This window comes from Rattus rattus, chromosome 4 (assembly GCF_011064425.1).
Source record: "Rattus rattus isolate New Zealand chromosome 4, Rrattus_CSIRO_v1, whole genome shotgun sequence".
NCBI classification, from domain to species: domain Eukaryota; kingdom Metazoa; phylum Chordata; class Mammalia; order Rodentia; family Muridae; genus Rattus; species Rattus rattus.
In genome coordinates this window covers 23,102,017-23,120,164 of record NC_046157.1, presented here as the reverse complement: position 1 = coordinate 23,120,164, position 18,148 = coordinate 23,102,017, and the positions used below count along the sequence as shown (strand labels likewise).

Below are 18,148 nucleotides of genomic sequence, written 5' to 3'. Positions count from 1 at the left end.
TCATTCAAAACAAGGCAAATAGACATATATACACACAGATGCCATATGACAGAACATGGTGTATGCAATGAAAACTATTTTATTAAAATAATGAGAGTTCTAAAACTATCTTTTAGAAACATGCACCTGGAGAAAATGTGAATCATTTTACATGAAAGGATATAAAATTAAGTTAAGCTTTAGGTAAGTCTTAATCCTACTCTGGGACCACTGACTTGCTAAATACACAAAAACCCTACAGCTTCTCAGAAGAAAATGAGAAGGTTTCGATATCCCTCTAGAATAGAACTGAATTACAATCTCAGACTGCTGCAGACTAACCACAGACAGCATGTGACCAACCATTCTCCTCCTCCTTCAAGGCTCTCTCTCTCTCCGGTTCTCTCAGCTCTCTTCAACTGCCTGTAACCCTGTCCAGTCTGCAGCTTGACAGCTGGTGACTCCCAACTGAGTATCACCAAGCCAATCTCTCCAGTGAACTATCTACTTAACAATTTCCTTTTTAGATTGTGTCATGTCATTAGCAAATTCCTGACTGCCTTTAAACCTGCTCCGCCCACAGCCTTCCCATTTCAACGGCTGGCAATTGCACGCCTCCAGGTACCTAAGTAATCCTTGCAGTATTGACTTGGTTCTCTCTCTGGCCTCACATTCCACAGTTGGCTCTAGCTCTAAAATTCACACAGGACTCCAGGAGTGACAATCTTGTGTATTTGTTCCCTAGCAATGGAATTTGTATTTATACGAAAAGCTACACGGGAACATAAAATATAACCTTAATGTGAACAGCCATCAAATGTCCTTTATGGGAGGAAATGTATAAACAAATTATAGTACATCTATATCATACTATGATTCTCAAAAACCTATCTAAATCTCCAGAAAAATATTACATTAAAAAAGACAATCCCCAAAGTTTTATTCATTGTATGTGAATGAGTGTTTTGCCTCTGTGTGTGTCTGTGTACCACGTATAACCTAGCAGCTGCAGAAGCCAGAAGAGCGTGTCAGATGCTCTGATAGACTGCAAGTAGAATGATGAGCAGTTGTGAACTACCATGTGGGTGGCAGGAACAGAACCCAGGTCCTGCCATCTCTTCAGATGGTAGGATAAACTTTTTGTGACCAGGGGTATGTTGAGTGTTAAGGGCGGAGGAATGACAGGGAAAGAAAGATATCGTGGTTATCAAAGGGTAATACACGGCCCTTGTAGTGCTTCCAATCTTGCCTGAAGTAAAGATATAAACCAACGCTTAGACTAAAGACCTTCAAGGGTCACTTGCAACAAAGCTGCAGAACCTAAGTTTGATTCCTAAACTCACAGAGAGGAAAGAACCTACTTCTGAAAGTTCTGAGTTATACACATGCCATGACTTGTGCATGCCCACACACAGACACAATAAAGTTCTTCTAACTGCATAAGTAACTAATCTAGTTCCCCTCAGTTACTTCAGGTTTTCCTCAAATGCTACATTCTTATCCTATCTTAAATCACAACCTCAACAGCTCCAGCCTCTCTTTATCCAAGTCTTGGCTTCATTCTTCTGCAGAATACCAAAATTATAACATTATACCTAACATATTATACCTAACTTGCGTTTATTCATTAGTGTCCAGCTCTCCCCAATAAACTCTGAACCATATTTTAGGAATATTTTAGTGTTATAGGACCTAGTTCTGATAACAATATCCAAGTCATATTAATACAAGTCAGCACTATGTATTTAGATGAATGATAGATAGCTCTACTTTTAGAAAGTACAACACATTGTATTGTAGGAAATGTCGCTGCCAGTATGGAAATAATAAAAGAGGAGCTGGAGAGAAGTTTCACAGTCCATCATGGTGGGGAAGGCTGGGTGACCAGTGTGGGGGAGCTGAGCAAATGCAGACTCCCCCACTTGAGGAAACAGTGATAAATGCTGATCTCCTCCTCCCCCCCACTGAGGAGTCCTCCCTGCCTCTATTAAACCAATCTAGAATCCTTCACCAGCATGTCCAGGTCTGTCACCTACATAATTACAGACAACACTAAAGTGACAATCACAGACCCTCAAGTGGCAAGCTAATAAAGTTACACCTCCATGAATGATAAAATGCATGACTGACTATCTCTGAATTCGTTTACTGATACGCTCTTAAGTTTACTTTTAGTATCTTAGCTTTGGAGGACTCCAAAGTGGAAACTTGAGGGTTCTTTGGAACGTTGGTTAGATGGTATTCTGCTGGGGCAAACACGTGAAGGAATGTTTTGTTAAACGGCACAGAATCGTGAAAGGCTAAGGCAGACTCGTGGAAGAATGTTTCGCTGAAGCAGACACACAGGAGAGAGGATGGCTCTAAAAGGACACGTGATGACGGATTCTTCGCTAACGGCGCACATGTACTGGTCCGTCTTACACTGTGGAGTTGAGCTGCATTTGTTGGGGCTCCATAGAGAGAAATGAACCAAAACACTTCTGGTGGTGCGCTGCAGTTTCTTGCCACTTCCACAGACGAGGGGTGATTGGTAGAGTGAGGTCAACCGAAACAGATGCACGTGCGGAGGCAAGACTGTAGAGGACACTCAATGAAAGGACTCAACAGACAATGACAGGGGCTGACTACGTGTAACAGTACAGGAATCTACCAGCCCTTTCAAAACCAGATCCACACACACACACACACACACACACACACACACACACACACACACACACACACGCACGCACAAAACACCCAGGTTTCCTTCTCCAGATGGATGTATCAGTTTCCCAGCAATTAAAAAATGAGGGTATTTATCATCACTAGTAATAAATACTAAAATTTTACTTTAGCAAAAAATATATTCTAAACAGCTATACAAAAGGATATTGAAAATTCAAGACTGATAGGCAATAACTGAAAAACCATAATTGTGCTATGTAAACTACTTTAAGTTTCATTTTTAACCTTTTATTGATTCTTTGTGAATTTCACATGATGCACCCCAATCCCACTCATCTCCCCTCAACACTCCCAAGCCAGCCCTCTACCCTTGCAACCTCCCTACAACAGAGAATCTTGCTGTGGAAGCTGCGGTGTGTCCCAGTGTGTCCCAGAGAGCACCCTTTGTTCACACTTCTTTGCTTGCAAATTCATTACAAAGACTTGTGGATCTGGTTTGGGGCCTCTGGCTTCTGCTACTCTATCATTACAGAATCCTCACTGGGACACCTCTCAGATATTCTGTTGTTGCCCTGTGTCATGGAGACACTGAGGCTTTGGATCTGTAACCAGCCCCTTCATACATTCTAGCAGTTCATCAATGAGATACATGTTGGGGTGGGCCAGTTCAAAACCCTGGATCTGGGCCTGGGAGATACCAGAGATGTCAGCCCACAGGCTCTCATGCTCTGCAGTCCCGCACCAGGCCCAGCTCTATCTTGCTGCCCAGAGGTACAGGGTCTGCTGTCCTAAGTGTTGCATCCAGTGAGGGTCATGGCCAGCTCTCCTACTCTCATAATCCCAGGGCCAGCTCTCCCATCTGCCAAAAAATGAGAGAAAGGAAAGAGAGTGTCTCTCTCTTCATCAACACCACCAGCCAACAACTGCTCTCACGCCCTCTGGACTGGCTCATCCGTCTACTGTGCTGCCCAAGTGAGGTACAGAGGCTGCTGGTGAAGGACAGGGCCAGCTCTTTTGCTCTTATGAGCCTAGGTGCAGGTCTCCCACCTGCTGTCGATGGTGAGGAGGTACAGGGAAGGAGGGTATCTTTCCCTCATCCAAGCCACCCACAGGGAGACGAGTGGTAGGGCCAGCTCTCCCATACACATATCCTCAGCCCAGCTCACCTGCTGCTCCTGCAATGTGCAGGGCCACTCTCCTGAGTACTACAGCTGGCTAGGGTCAGGGTCAGGGCTGCTCTCCTGAGTACTATAGCTGGCTTGGGTCAGGGTCAGGGCTGCTCTCCTGAGTACTGTAGCTGGCTTGGGTCAGGGTCAGGGGCTTGGGTCAGGGTCAGGGCTGCTCTCCTGAGTACTGTAGCTGGCTTGGGTCAGGGTCAGGGCTGCTCTCCTGAGTACTGTAGCTGGCTAGGGTCAGGATCAGGGCTGCTCTCCTGAGTACTGTAGCTGGCTAGGGTCAGGGTCAGGGCTGCTCTCCTGAGTACTGTAGCTGGCTTGGGTCAGGGTCAGGGCTGCTCTCCTGAGTACTGTAGCTGGCTAGGGTCAGGGTCAGGGCTGCTCTCCTGAGTACTATAGCTGGCTTGGGTCAGGGTCAGGGCTGCTCTCCTGAGTACTGTAGCTGGCTTGGGTCAGGGTCAGGGCTGCTCTCCTGAGTACTGTAGCTGGCTAGGGTCAGGGTCAGGGCTGCTCTCCTGAGTACTGTAGCTGGCTAGGGTCAGGGTCAGGGCTGCTCTCCTGAGTACTATAGCTGGCTAGGGTCAGGGTCAGGGCTGCTCTCCTGAGTACTACAGCTGGCTAGGGTCAGGGTCAGGGCTGCTCTCCTGAGTACTATAGCTGGCTTGGGTCAGGGTCAGGGCTGCTCTCCTGAGTACTATAGCTGGCTAGGGTCAGGGTCAGGGCTGCTCTCCTGAGTACTATAGCTGGCTAGGGTCAGGGTCAGGGCTGCTCTCCTGAGTACTATAGCTGGCTAGGGTCAGGATCAGAGTCAGGGTCAGGGTCAGGGTCAGGGTCAGGGTCAGGGTCAGGGCTGCTCTCCTGAGTACTGCAGCTGGCTAGGGTCAGGTCAAGGATCCTGCACTCATACAGCTAGAGCCAGCTCTCCCACAGTGCCCAGGTGAGGTGAGGGGCCAGTTCTGCATAGTCCTCAAACATAAACAAAGCCACGGTTGGCAGCTCAGACCAGGGATGTCTTTCTGGCTTTTCATGCCAACAGACTGCTACTCCCAGATGTGGTCTCCAGTGGCAGCACAGGCCAGGACCCCACCATGGTCTCAGGTGGCATCACTGGCTACTTATATAAGGCTACTCCTTACTACCCTTAAGTGTCCAGTGCACATTCTTATTTCTCTTTCTCTTCCATATCTCAACCACTCACTTGCTCCTCTTAGTGGTGCCTGGGTTCTCTGAGTGCCTGGGGTCATCTCAGAAGTGGTCTCAGGAGTGCTAGGCCCTGCTCATGCATTATGGCACCAGGCAGGGGTCATCTCAAGCATATTCTGTACCTCCAGTCTAGCATGACACAAAACTGGGGTTCATCTCAGATTAGCCACCTGTCAGGCTCCCATGAACACCAGTCTGATGTTCCTCTGAGACTCACTCCTCTCCTGGCCTACCCAAGTGGCCATCTGTCTGGGGCCCACTAACACCTGGGGCCTATGGTCCAAGACAGCTCTTCTAGTCTCCGGCTTGCTTGTCCTGGGAGCCCTTCCAGGTCTGCCTGGCAAAGGACAGTGGCTGCCTCAGGCTAGCTCCCGTCTGGGCCCTCTGGCCCCAGACTTGTAGTGGTCTCAGGGTCACCTTTTTTCAGGGAATATTAGGCTACTAATCATTCAGATGTTCACAGGTCAGAACACTGAGCGTAGACATAGCCTCTTTCCTCTCTGCCACCTCCTGACGCACGTGTGACACAGCAGCCACACCTGCAGTGCCTCTAGGGGCAGGATGTAAATTACTTTTAATTCTGGTACAAAAGTCAAGATGAAAGTACTAATAATTATAACCACAAAATATGAATGTATATACAATATATCAAGTAAAATATGACATTAATAATATAAAACTATATGAAATTTTCATATGCAATAAGTTTGCAACTTAAATGGTTCTATGTGAATGCAGTTATCATATTCGCAAACCACAAAATGATAAAGAATTATCAAACTGCAAACACAAAAGCAGAAAACAACAAATGTCCTTTAGAATAAACTCAGCAGCCTAAAGCACAGGGCCAATGAACGAATGAGTAAAGCAAGACTTGATTACTCATGGACACGGTCTACGAGACTCACCGTAAGCTGAAGCAAACACAGCAGCTCTGAGTGAACAGACAGAAAGGATACTTCCCATGGTCACCAGAAGACAGGTAGGAGGACATATTAGCTAAAATAAATTCTAAGTCAAAAACCAACAAAAGAAAAAAGAATAGTGATAAAAGGCTGAATCCAACTGAAATCCACCCAATAGCACAGCGTCTACATATATAAACTGACAAATCTTAATATGATAATTTAGTATCAGGAATGAAAGATAATCCAGACAGCAGTGTCAATAAAGAAAGACAAAAACATGGGGGCGGGGGGGGGGCAGTAAGATGGCTCAGTAGACAAAGAAACTCGCCACGGAGACCTGGCGAGCTGAGTGCACCTCCAGAACCTAAGAGAATGGAAGGAGAAAACCAACTCCTGAGGATTCCCCTCTGACCTCCACATAGGCACCATGGCACCCCTGCATATGCACACACAGACACACACAGACACACAAATAATAGTAAAACTTAATTAAATAGTCCTACCAAACATACAAAACCCTCATTGATATTATGTAATATTTTCAAGCACCCACAGAACTCTGTGAAGGACAGATCACATACATGCAAAGCCACATGAAAGGTTTTAACAAATTAACAAGACAAATATTGTATCTCACATATTTTATAGCTATAATGAAGTAAAAGCAAAGAGAGTTAGAGATACATGAAATATGTCTATATGAAATATAGATACTCTGGGTTTGGTGTGAGCAAAGCCCATATGACAAGGAGGAAAGACAGTGAGGCCTCACACTCACTACGGTAAGTTTAATTTAGAACTGAAAAAACCCAGTGGACAACAGCAAGTGTTTTCAAGTGAAGTGCAGGCAGAAATTACAGTTCAGCACTGTTGTGGGACTTTAAAGTGGTACAGCTATTTAGAAAAGCAGGTCACCATTCCCTTAAGATTTTAATCACAGAATCACCATGCGACCCAGAAATTCCACTCCCAGATATGTGTGTGTGTGTGTGTATGTGTGTGTGTGTAAATGTCTGAACAATAACTATAAACAGTCATAGTGACATTATTTCCAAAAGACAAAAATATAACCCACAAAGATACAATCTGAGCATCAACCAAACACACCACCCTTTGACGGCATTGGCCATAACACGTAATTCAGTATCAGGAACCCAGTGCTCCAAAAGGCCAAGATGCAGCCTCCTGAACAGCAGCAAACGAGCTCTGACTTGCACAGACTTCTGGGCTGTGCTGTGTCCTGCACTGGGGCAGCTGACGTGTAGACCAGACAAGCACTACTTGGGACAGACAAAGAGGAGCAGAGAAGACTGACGAAAGTTGCCTCCGTGACGTGCAATAAGTAAAGCCACATAACAAAGACAGACTCTCATCCAAAGACAGGAGAGCACAGAAAACTACAGGAGATAAAAGGTCAGCTGAAAAGTCTGCAGAAAGAAATAGACAGAGACTGGGGGTGGTTCACGGTCACCTACAGCTTGTGTTTCCAGAGGCTCTGATGGCGCCAATGCATGTGGTACAGAGACATACGTGCATGTAAAACCCTCCCTCCCTCCCTCCCTCCCTCCCTCCCAGAATGCATCCTGGTAGCACATGCCCTTAGTCCCAGCACTCGGGATGTAGAGGCAGGCAGATCTCTCTGAGTTCCAGGCTGGCTTGGTCTACAGAATGACTTCCAGGACAGCCAGGGCTACACAGAAAACCTGCCTTAAAAAAATAAAAAGGAGGGAGGGAGGGAGGAGGGAGCGCCTATGAAGTAAATTCCCAGATATAACCCGATGGGATAATCATCCCAAAGATGCACAAAGAGCAACAAAAATAGATGAATAAATCAAGAAACTGACGCTTTCAAAAGATTATAACTTAATGACCACACAAAAGAGACAGGGTAATGGTTGAAATGCTGACAAATGAATTTAAAAGTGATCAACTAATTCAAAAAATATAAAAAGGCAGATGGAAGAAATAAGGGAATTCATTCAAGCCTTGAATAAGAGTAACCAGCAACAAAAGAGAGAGAATAAGCAAAGAAATTAACATTGGGGGAGCTCCCCCAAGCAATGTCAAATATGAATTACCCAATAGAGGAATTAAACATTAAAATGGAAAGTTACTACCAATACACTAGACCAAGTGGAATATCAAAGACTGAAATAAAGTTAAAAAAACATTCAGACATTAGCAAAGAAAAATGATAAGGGTGCTCCAACATCTAAGAGCTGTTATGTTAGGGGTTGGGGATTTAGCTCAGTGGTAGAGCGCTTGCCTAGCAAGCGCAAGGCCCTGGGTTCAGTCCCCAGCTCCGGGGGGTGGGGTGGGGTGGGGTGGGGAGCTGTTACGTTAACACGTAATAAGTAAATCCAAGGACTGAGAAAAACCCGGATGCACAATGCGATCATAGCAGAAAGTTTCCAAAATATAAGACATAAAAAGACATCTGAGCAAAAAAGACAGAAGAATCCTGAACAAAGAATTTCTTCACATTGCTATGAAAATGCTAAGACCAGAGAACCAAGGAATATCACTCGAAGCTCTAACAAAGAATCTACAGAGGCAAACTGTCCAGCTAACACCAGCCTCTTAGTAAAGGCCCTAAGGGTAAGGAGGCATGGAACAATGCGTTTTAGACCCTGGGAGAACAGCAGACTGACTGTCTGGCAAAGCTGTAATAGTTTTTAATCTGTACTTTCAGATTTCACTGTGTGACTTTTGTAGGCCGCTAGCCACTACTAAGAACTCAGCACTACATGAAGGACTGACTCCACTTCCCCCTCTCTTACTGTTTGGATTTTTCAGACAGGGTTTCTCTGTGTAGCCTGGAACTCACTCTGTAGATGAGCCTGGCTTCAAACTCAGAGATCCGCCTGCCTCTGCTTCCCCAGTACTGGAATTAAGGACCTGCCACCACATCCGCCCTTTATTTTAAAATCGGTTATTTGAGAATTTCCTTGAACGTATCTTGGTATCTGGCCCTCCCTCCATGTCTCCCATACCAATCCCACTTTTGTGCTTGTCTCTGTCCCCTTTCTCACCAACTCCCTTCTCTCCCCCCTCCACAAATACAGCTGAGGTTTCCATCTACTCCTGGATGTGGTCAACTTGTCCGGAGCTACGCCCTTAAAGTAAACTGACTCTCCCAACAGTTTCAGTTGCCAATAGCTCATGATGTGACTCATGCACACTCCCCGCCCCCTGCTGGGATTTTGTCTAGGGTGGGCTAGGGATGGTCCTGTGCATGCTGTCTGAACTACTAGAAATTCATGTGTAACTGCCCTCCGGTGTCCAGAAGACAGTTCCTTTTCAGTCATCCTCCAACTCCAGCTTACTCAGACTTACTTTTATCATAACTCCCGAGCCTTAAGAGCAGAGGTATGATACGGGCATCCCGTTCAGAGGGAAGCATTCCACAATCTACCACAAAGGTCTCCCTAATGAACGGTAGACAGCTACTGTCTCTGGGTACCACGGGAGATCCTTAGGAGTCATGTCAATGCTACTCCACTTAGAAGTAAATAGTAAGTAGTAGGCTCTCCCCTGGGGCCTGTGACTTACCCAGCCACAAGTTCTTGGCCGGACATGGGTTTCAACTTGCGCAGCTTGATTCAATCTAATTTAAAAAGTGGTTGGTTAGTCCCACTACAGTACTGCCACTACCACAGCAGTGGGCGTGTCTCACCAGGCCAGTCACTGCCGCTCCCTCCCAGTGTTCACAGCTAAGTTAAGATGAAAGAACACGGGGTTGGGGATTTAGCTCAGTGGTAGAGCGCTTAAGGCCCTGGGTTCAGTCCCCAGCTCCGGGGGAGGGGGTGGATGAAAGAACACACACAACATTTATCTCTCTAGGTCTCCTTCCCTCACACAGAATTACGTTTGCCTGAAAATTTCATGATTTTGTTTTTCCAATATTCCATTGTGTGAATATAGACCAGATTCTCATTATTTATGAATCAGCTGATAAACATTAGGCTCTTTCCGTTTCCCGGCATTCTGATCATGGGAGAGCAAGTATTGCATGGTAAAGGCGGTTCCTTTGGATCTATAACCAGGAACGGCATAGCTAGATCATGTGTAGATCTGTTCCCAGCACATGTGAGGAAGTCTCACACTGACTCCAACAGTGGCTACACACGTCTGCACTCCCACCACAAGGCCCTGTAGCTCCCTTTGTCTACATCCTTATCCGTGTTTGTTGTTGTTAGGCAATCTAATGGGGATGAAATGTCATAGTTTATTTTTGCCTGGTGGTGTAAGGATAGTAAACATTTTTGTTAAAGTTTTTCTCAGCCAGTTGTCTTTCTTCTCTTGAACATTCTGCTGATTTCCATGCCAACTCCCAACACCTTTAGAAATGGGCTCTTTACCTAGTCCTGGCGAACTAGTCCGCGAACTCAGAGAGATCTCCCTGCCTCTGTCTCTCCTACTGAGACTAAAGGCATTTGCCCCCAAGCCCAGCTTCCATTCCCCAATTTTTAACTGAATTTTGATGTGTAGCTTTTGTTCTAGTTCTCTGTATATTCTAGACACAAGCCCTCTGTTGGAGTCAGTCCTTCCCCTCGGGCTGTAGAGAAAACTGAATTCTTCCTTTCCTATTTCCTTTATCTCCTTCACTTCTTATAGCTCTGGCTAAGACTGCATTAAACAGAAATAGAGAGGGCAGACATCCTTGTATTGTCCCTGATTTTGGTGGAAATGCTCTGAGCTCTACTTTATGCAGTATGATATTGGCTATGGGCTTATTGCATATTTTTTTTATTATGTAGATATGTATTCCCCAGGATTGACCAGGTTTTGTCAAAGCTCTTTTGGAATCTATGTAATGGGTTACATTTATTGATTTGTTGCTGAACCCTCTCTGTACTTCTGGGATGGAGCAGACTTGATTAGGGCCTATCTTATGTTACTGAATTTAGTTTATGTGCTGGACTGAGTAAGAATGGGCCCCATAAGCTCATATATTTGAATGTTTAGTAAGCAAGGAGTAAGGAGATATAGCCTTGTTGGAGTAGGTGTGGCCTTGTTGGAAGAAGTGTGTCACTGGGGGTGGGCTTTAAGGTTTCAAAAGTCCATGCCAGACCTAGTAGCGAGTTAGCTCCCCCCCAACCCCCATTGCCCTATGGGTCAGGCTTGTAGAACTCTCAGCTACATCTTCAGCACTATGTCTGCATACATGACACCATGCTCTCTATCACAAGGATCTTCGACTAACCTCTGAAAACTCCAACTAAATGCTTTTTTCAGAAGCGATGCCTTGGTTATGGTGTCTCTTCACAACCATAGAACAGTGATTGAAACGGAGGTTGGTACTGGGGATGGGGTATGGCTGTGACAGGTCTGACCGTGCCATTCATTGAGGAAATGTGGAAGTCTTTGTTGGAGACTTTTGTACTATAATGCTGCTGGATGCTTTAAGCAGACCTTAATGGGGGCTCTAGTTGGAGCACAAGCTGAGGGCAAGCTGAACTGTGGAGGGCCTGGCTCTGGACAGTTCGGGAGGGAAAAATACTAGGAAATGGGGCCTAGAGAACATTTTTGTGGTTGCTTTTTTTGTTCCTAAAACTCTGTCTAAGGATAAAGTGAAGAGATAGCCTTATATTAATTAATTCTGTTTTGTGGCTATGAGATATTATAACAGAAAAGGATGAAGCTTGACAAAGAGATACAAAATATGCAGTGTGAGGGGGGCAAAGAGCATCAGGAAAGGTGAAGTTGAAGCTTAAAGAAAAGCCTGATGCTCAATGAAGAGAGGTGGTGACCCCACCTCACCCAGCTAAGCTTCCAACTTGTGAAGGGAAAGGCTTAGCAGTGAAGGAAGCCATCACCAACAGAAAGCTGAGGCAAATGTTTCTGAATGAGGGGGTCAAGTTCCAGCCCCACCAAGCAGCAGTTGGCCTTAGCAGCCTTAGCCTCAGGATTCTACCTTTAAAGTCAAGTATACAAGAAAAGGCTTGTGGAAGGAATCTAAGGAAAGCTACCGAGACCAGGCCTGTGCCAGAAGTATCCCTGAACAGAGGCCCAAGAGGCTACTGCATGAAGCTGTGAGGAAGAAGCCTAGATTTTTATTGAAGACCCCAAGATTGTAGAAATGCTAGAGTCGTGGGATACTGGCCAAGGACACTTGCTAACAGAATGTGGAACCAACCCAAGGGAAAAAAGTCTGTTGCAGTCAACAAACCTGGAAGGGGTTGGAGATCTAAAGAGCACTTTGACATCAGACATGTAAAGTTAAGATTTAGAGTCTGCCTGGCTGTCTTTTGGTTTTGCTTTGGTCCAGTATTTACTCACTTTCCTCCCTTTTGGAATGTTAATGTACAGTCTGTGCTGTTGCATATTGGAAGTATATGGTCTGCTTTTTTTTTATTTTGATTTTACAGAGGGCTACAGTTAAGAGATGACCAGGAGTCTCAAGAGAGATTTTGAACTTTGGACCTTTAAACTGTTGATACTTATGACAGACTATGAGGACTTCTGAAGTTAGACTAAATGCTTTTGTATTATGATATAGCTCTAAGCCTAGGGGGCCAGGGAGTTGAACGTGGTCCTTTAGATAATAGAGGCCTTCATAGGCTCTAAGTCACCAGGGAGTGACTCTATTTGAAAGGATTAGGAGGATTAGGAGGTGTGGCCTTACTGGAGGAAGTGTGCCACTGGGGTTGGACTTTGAGGTTTCAAAAGTCCAAACCTTGCCTAGTAGTGCTAGTTTCTCTCTCTCTCTGTCTCTCTCCACCCCTCCCCCCCCTCTCCACCCCACCTCTCCCTTCCTCCCTCCCTCCCGCCTACAGATCCTGATGTATAACTCTCACTTACTTCTCCAGTGCAATGTCTGCCCATGGGCTGCCGGGTTCCCCACCGTGGAGATAATGAGCTATGCCTCTGAAATCTTAAGCACGCCCCCCAGTTAAAAGCTTTCTAAGAGTTCCTCTGGTCACTGTGTATCTTCGCAGCAACAGAACTGTGACTAAAGCAGTTTGTATGTGTTTTACTGGGAATTTTTTGCATTCATATCCATACTGCATATGAGAAATTGGCTTATAGTTTTCTTTTTCTATGGATCTTTATCTGGTATCAAAGTAATACTGACTATGAAAAAATAATCTGGAACTATTCCTTCCTTTTCTATGTAATTTGAGTAACACTGGCATTAGTCTGTCTTCATTACAGGTCTGGTAGAATTCTTCACTGAAACCGTCTGGCCTGGTCTCCTACTGAAGATGGTTTTTTTTTTTTTGTTTTTTGTTTTTTGTTTTTTGTTGCTTCTATGGCACTGATTGTTTGTGGCTGTTTGAATCATACTTCACTTTGACTTAACTTTGTAGGTCATCTAGAAATGTGTGCATTTCTTTTACATTCCTTCAGTTTAGAAGGATACAGTTTCAAATGTGTCCTTATAATTCTCCACATTTCCTCAGTATCTCCTATGTTTTCATCTCATTTCAGCCTTTGTTATTAATGTTACTAATGTTATTAATTTGAGTTTTTTTTTATGTAGGCACTGAGAGCTGTAAATGTTCCTCGAGACTGTCTTCATTATGTTCCACAGGTTTTAGTGTGTTATGGTCTCATTTTCATTGAATCCTCAGAATTAAAATTTCTTTCTTGATTTATTCTTTGATTTGATTATCATTCAGTAGTTTTAAAAATCTATAGATTAAGATCTAATAAGTATTTTTAAAAGTAAAAATTACTACAACGAGGACAATTATTCCTGCTTTTCCTTTTCTCAGTCTTATTACCTCTCATCTTATTTTTAGAATAAAACAAACTTCTTCTTAATATCACTAGAAGCATAGGCCAATTGGTTTCTTTTTCTGTCTGTCTGTCTGTCTGTCTGTCTGTCTGTCTGTCTAGCTAGCTAGTTTTTCCTCTGGTCAAACCTAATTATTTAATACAGTCCAAAGCAGCAATTATGTAAATCCCTCATGTTAACTGACTTACATTGTAAGTGAAATTACAAATGTTATCAGGGCCTCAACTACCTGTGTAGTTAAGGAGAACAGCGTAAATTCCGTGAGGAAAGGATGCGTTAGTGGAAAGATCCCAGGCTGAGCAATGCAGCCTACCACTTTTTAGTATGCAAGGGACAGAAATATGTATGAAAACCAATGAAATATGCAGTCATAAACGTATCCTTCCTAATTTATACATTTACTGAAATCCTAATTAAACTTCCAACAGAGGGAAGAGTTTAGCCACAACCCATACAATGTGCCCAGTTCATCAAGAAGTACCAAGAACTCAAGTAGGCACCCCTAAATCCCCTGGTGTCATTATCCTCCAACCAACCTGGCTCTACAAAGTCATTTCTTTTCTTTTATACAAGTGAAAGGCTAGAATGCTACTGCACAGGGACCAGCCAGGCTTTATGAAATATCTAGGACCTTCCTAAAGTTGCTAAACTCCTAGCATGAAGCATTGCACGGCAGGGTGGTGCAATAGTATTAGCTCTCTAAACTGTGGTCTACTTAGAACTTTACTAATCTGTAGAGCGAGGTATCATTTCTCACCTATCAGATTAGCAAAACTCAAAAGTAAAGCAAGTTTGCCAGCACAGCCATGGAAAAACAAGCACTCATTACTTAGCTGAATGCTCATTAGCACACCCTTGTGAGGTAGAATTTAGCATAACCATGTATATTTTGAAGGAGCAGCCTATCTATCCAGATATAAAACCTCCTCTAATACAGGAGATCTGCACAATGCGATTGACACGTCTCTTCCAGATCGCCAAGTAACAAAAGTACACCTTAGATACCCATAAACTGTCAAGACTCAATTAGTAAGCAGTAGTAAGAAACCATGAAGAAAGATTTCTTCTAATATACTTGCATCTTTATTTAGACTTCACACCCACAAATTTTAAAAAAGGACAAGAATTAAATCTGTTGTCAACATTTAAACATTACTGTGGGAGTCTTGGTCATTGGGACAATACGAATATTTATTTAAAAGGAAAAATGTGAATACATTATTTGTAGTTGCTATGCTTTATTAAAATAAAAGAGAACCCGCCATAATAAGTCTAGTAAATTGGAATATAAACTGGTACCCAGGACTGGGGCGGGGGCTCCGTGGCTACAGAAGCTTCTGAGGAAATGTGATAATCTAAACTCCACCCAGGACCCACACGGCGGAGAGAGCGCCGACTCCCACAACTTGTCCTCTGACTCTGTCATGCACCACAGCACATGTGGGGGCCCACAATAAATAAATGTAATTAAAATTTACAGCTCACCCAAAATTCTTCCTTTAAATACTAAATAAAATTGCTAGTTTTTTTTAAAAAATCTCATAAGGTTAATATAAATTTATTAAACATCTCCAGCTAAGTTTAGAAAGTTTATTACAATCTACATTTTTAAAAAAAATTATAAAATTTCATCTTTAAAAATTAAAATGGAGCGCCAGGTAGTAGTTTTAATCCCAGCAATGGGGAGGCAGAGTCAAACAGGTCTCTATGAGTTCGAGGCCAGCCTGGTCTACAAAGCAAGTTCCAGAACAGCAAGGATTACTCAGAGAAACCTTGGGTGCCCCTGGAGCTGACAAATAGGACAGCTCAGCAGGCAGAGGTGCCTGCTGCCAGGCCTGACAGCCCAGGCCTCATACAACCCGCCCTCCAACTCCACACTCACCAACGTCAACATCTCCCTCAACCCTACACACACAACCGAAATAAGTAAGTGTAGGAAAAAAAATTTAAGTCAATGCCGTGGGAGAGAAGGGGGGAGAAGCAAGCTAAATGGTTATGTATACTTTTCTCCAACCCAACTGATAACTTTTATATAATTTCCCCCGCAATCCAGCAGTTGTCTGATAAAGATGAGAGATTTAACAAGAAACAGTCACAAATCCTACTGCTGGTTCTCATCATTTAGGACGTAAATGACAGACAAATCTGTGAAAAACAAACCTAAGCCAATAAATCAGCCTTTAGAGGCTGAGCCCCAGGAGGATCATGATTTCAGAGCAAATCTGGGCTATAAAGAAACACAGGAAGGACGGGGTGGGAGGAGAAGGAGTAGGGGAGGGGATGAGAGGGAAGAAGGGGAAGGGAAGGGACACAGTCCAATAGTTAAGAGCAATAAAAATATTTAAAAAGTTTAAGAATGAAGATGCACAAAGCGCGGCATCCTACCTTAAATCGCTTGTCCTGAAGAACTTTCTTGATGGCCACCAGTTCTCCTGAGTCACAAAGCTTGGCTTGATATACCACACCAAATGACCCATTTCCAATGACTTTGGTGTCTGTGTAACTGACTTCCTGTGGCCTGTCAGGGCCCTGTCCAGGAGTTGCCACCACTGTGGTTACCTTGCTGCCATCCTTATCTCCTACAAGAAGAGAGATTTAAAACACAAATGAGCACTATATAGAAGTTTACAAACAAACAAGCAAAAACCCAAACCTACCAACACATACAAAGTAAAGGCACTCTTTACTTAAATACTTATCAATTTAGCATGTAAGATAGTTTTCAATTATAAGCAATTTAACCCACCATTTATTTAGTCATTCTAATTATGCCTATTCTGCTTCATTTAAATACATAATATCTTTTGCTGAAAACAAGTGCCTGCAATGTATTATTGTCATGGTACAGATACCGGAGTTGTAAGAAGAGGTCTGGAGGAAGGGTGAATAACAGAAGACAACAGGGAGGAGAGATAGGATTAAAATGTGTGTGAATGAAACTGTGGAGAATATGTAATTTTGAACACTACTGATGGGAAGCCAGCTGTCACAGCTAATGCCACTCTGGGCACACACTGAGAGGCTACATACACAAATAGATGCAATGAAATTAAAGCTGCCCCAAGACAAAGTGGACTCCCTCATGACTTGTGTCTAACTCATCTTTAAGCCCATTTACTTAAAAACAAATAAATATAACTAAAAATGTATGAGTAGACCATCTCCGACCTGACCATTGTGACTTCTGGAAAATAAGGCCTTGAGTTTTGCTCTCCTTGATCTTACTCTTTTAACCTCAAGTGCGTGTGTACAGTAATACCTGTGAGAACATAGTCACACGAGGACTAGAGCTTTACTTTAGGGATAGCATAAAACCAAGCACAATAAACCCCAGTCTGAGTTGCACCCATGTGTGGCTTACCGCCACACCTTCATCCCATTTACAGACCTTTCCTTACCTTTTTCCGTTGCCTCATCCTTAGCGGCAATCCAAAATGAGCCCTTGAAGCTCAGGACCAACTTCCCATCTGACTAGGCAGTCCACAATCGTCTCTGAACTCCAAACTTTCCTAGTCCACAGATGGTTCTCAAGGGCTTTAAACTGTTCTTTTAATGACTTCACAATACACCTAAGTTCCAGAAACTACAATCACCTAGAAATGACAATCATGACTCCCCCAACCCCCTTGGCTCTCTTTTCTAACAAATGTTAACACCAAACCAATACAAAATATAAAACTATATGTATATAATGTAAGTTCTTTGGCCTCACTGAACGATCTTTGTCTCTATTTCTCTTCCACTGTGTGTCTTTTACTCTTTTTTAAAGATTTATTCATTTATTATATATAAGTACACTGTAGCTGCCTTCAGACACACGAGAAGAGGGCATCCGATCTCATTACAGAGGGTTGTGAGCCACCATGTGGTTGCTGGGATTTGAACTCAAGATCTTTGGGAGAGCAGTCAGTGCCCTTACCCGCTGAGCCATCTCTCCAGCCCGTGATTTTAAGATGCTAAGTAAACTCACACTAACTCTCTTAAGCATTTCCCAAACATCAGGTTCTTGATAAATGAACACTTAGAATGTTGGTGGCAAACAATGACAATATGCATGTCCATTTTACACAGACAAAAGCCAATATGCAATGACTGAGATCAACCTTTCCTTAAGATATCCTTCATATCAGGTAGAAAACAATGACTGAAAGTTATGAGTGACTTCTAAAGATAGCCAGGTGATTTACTGCATAACTGCGGGTAGTCTGCATTATGCTTTTAGTTTCAAGGCAAAACACTCAAAAATATATTGCTTAATTAACGCAAATTTCAAATTAGCATTGCATCATTTGTGAATGACACATCACCACCAGTTTTTATTTAAGCACTCCTATGTATGTTTTGAATGCATACAAACAGCAGCAGCCAACACACGTATTGTACGCCTCAGAGCTCTTAAATATGTGCTTAAGTCATAACCCAGATGTTTTCTAAAACCTACCAAGTTCTATCTTCAAAATTCTGACTGCTTA

At 43.5% G+C, this 18,148-nt stretch overlaps 1 protein-coding gene and 1 non-coding gene across 3 annotated transcripts in view; both read right to left on the bottom strand.

Moving 5' to 3' along the window:
* Gsk3b (glycogen synthase kinase 3 beta) overlaps positions 1–18,148 on the bottom strand; it is a 149,107-nt gene that overhangs the window by 80,555 nt on the left and 50,404 nt on the right. For both annotated transcript variants that reach the window (XM_032900192.1, XM_032900191.1), the window contains exon 2: positions 16,062–16,255. In XM_032900192.1, coding sequence (XP_032756083.1) covers positions 16,062–16,255 — 194 coding nt within the window. The remainder of the gene's footprint in view (positions 1–16,061; positions 16,256–18,148) is intronic.
* LOC116899843 lies at positions 5,454–5,585 on the bottom strand. The gene has a single exon (XR_004387840.1). It is a non-coding gene; the product is annotated as a small nucleolar RNA SNORA17 (small nucleolar RNA).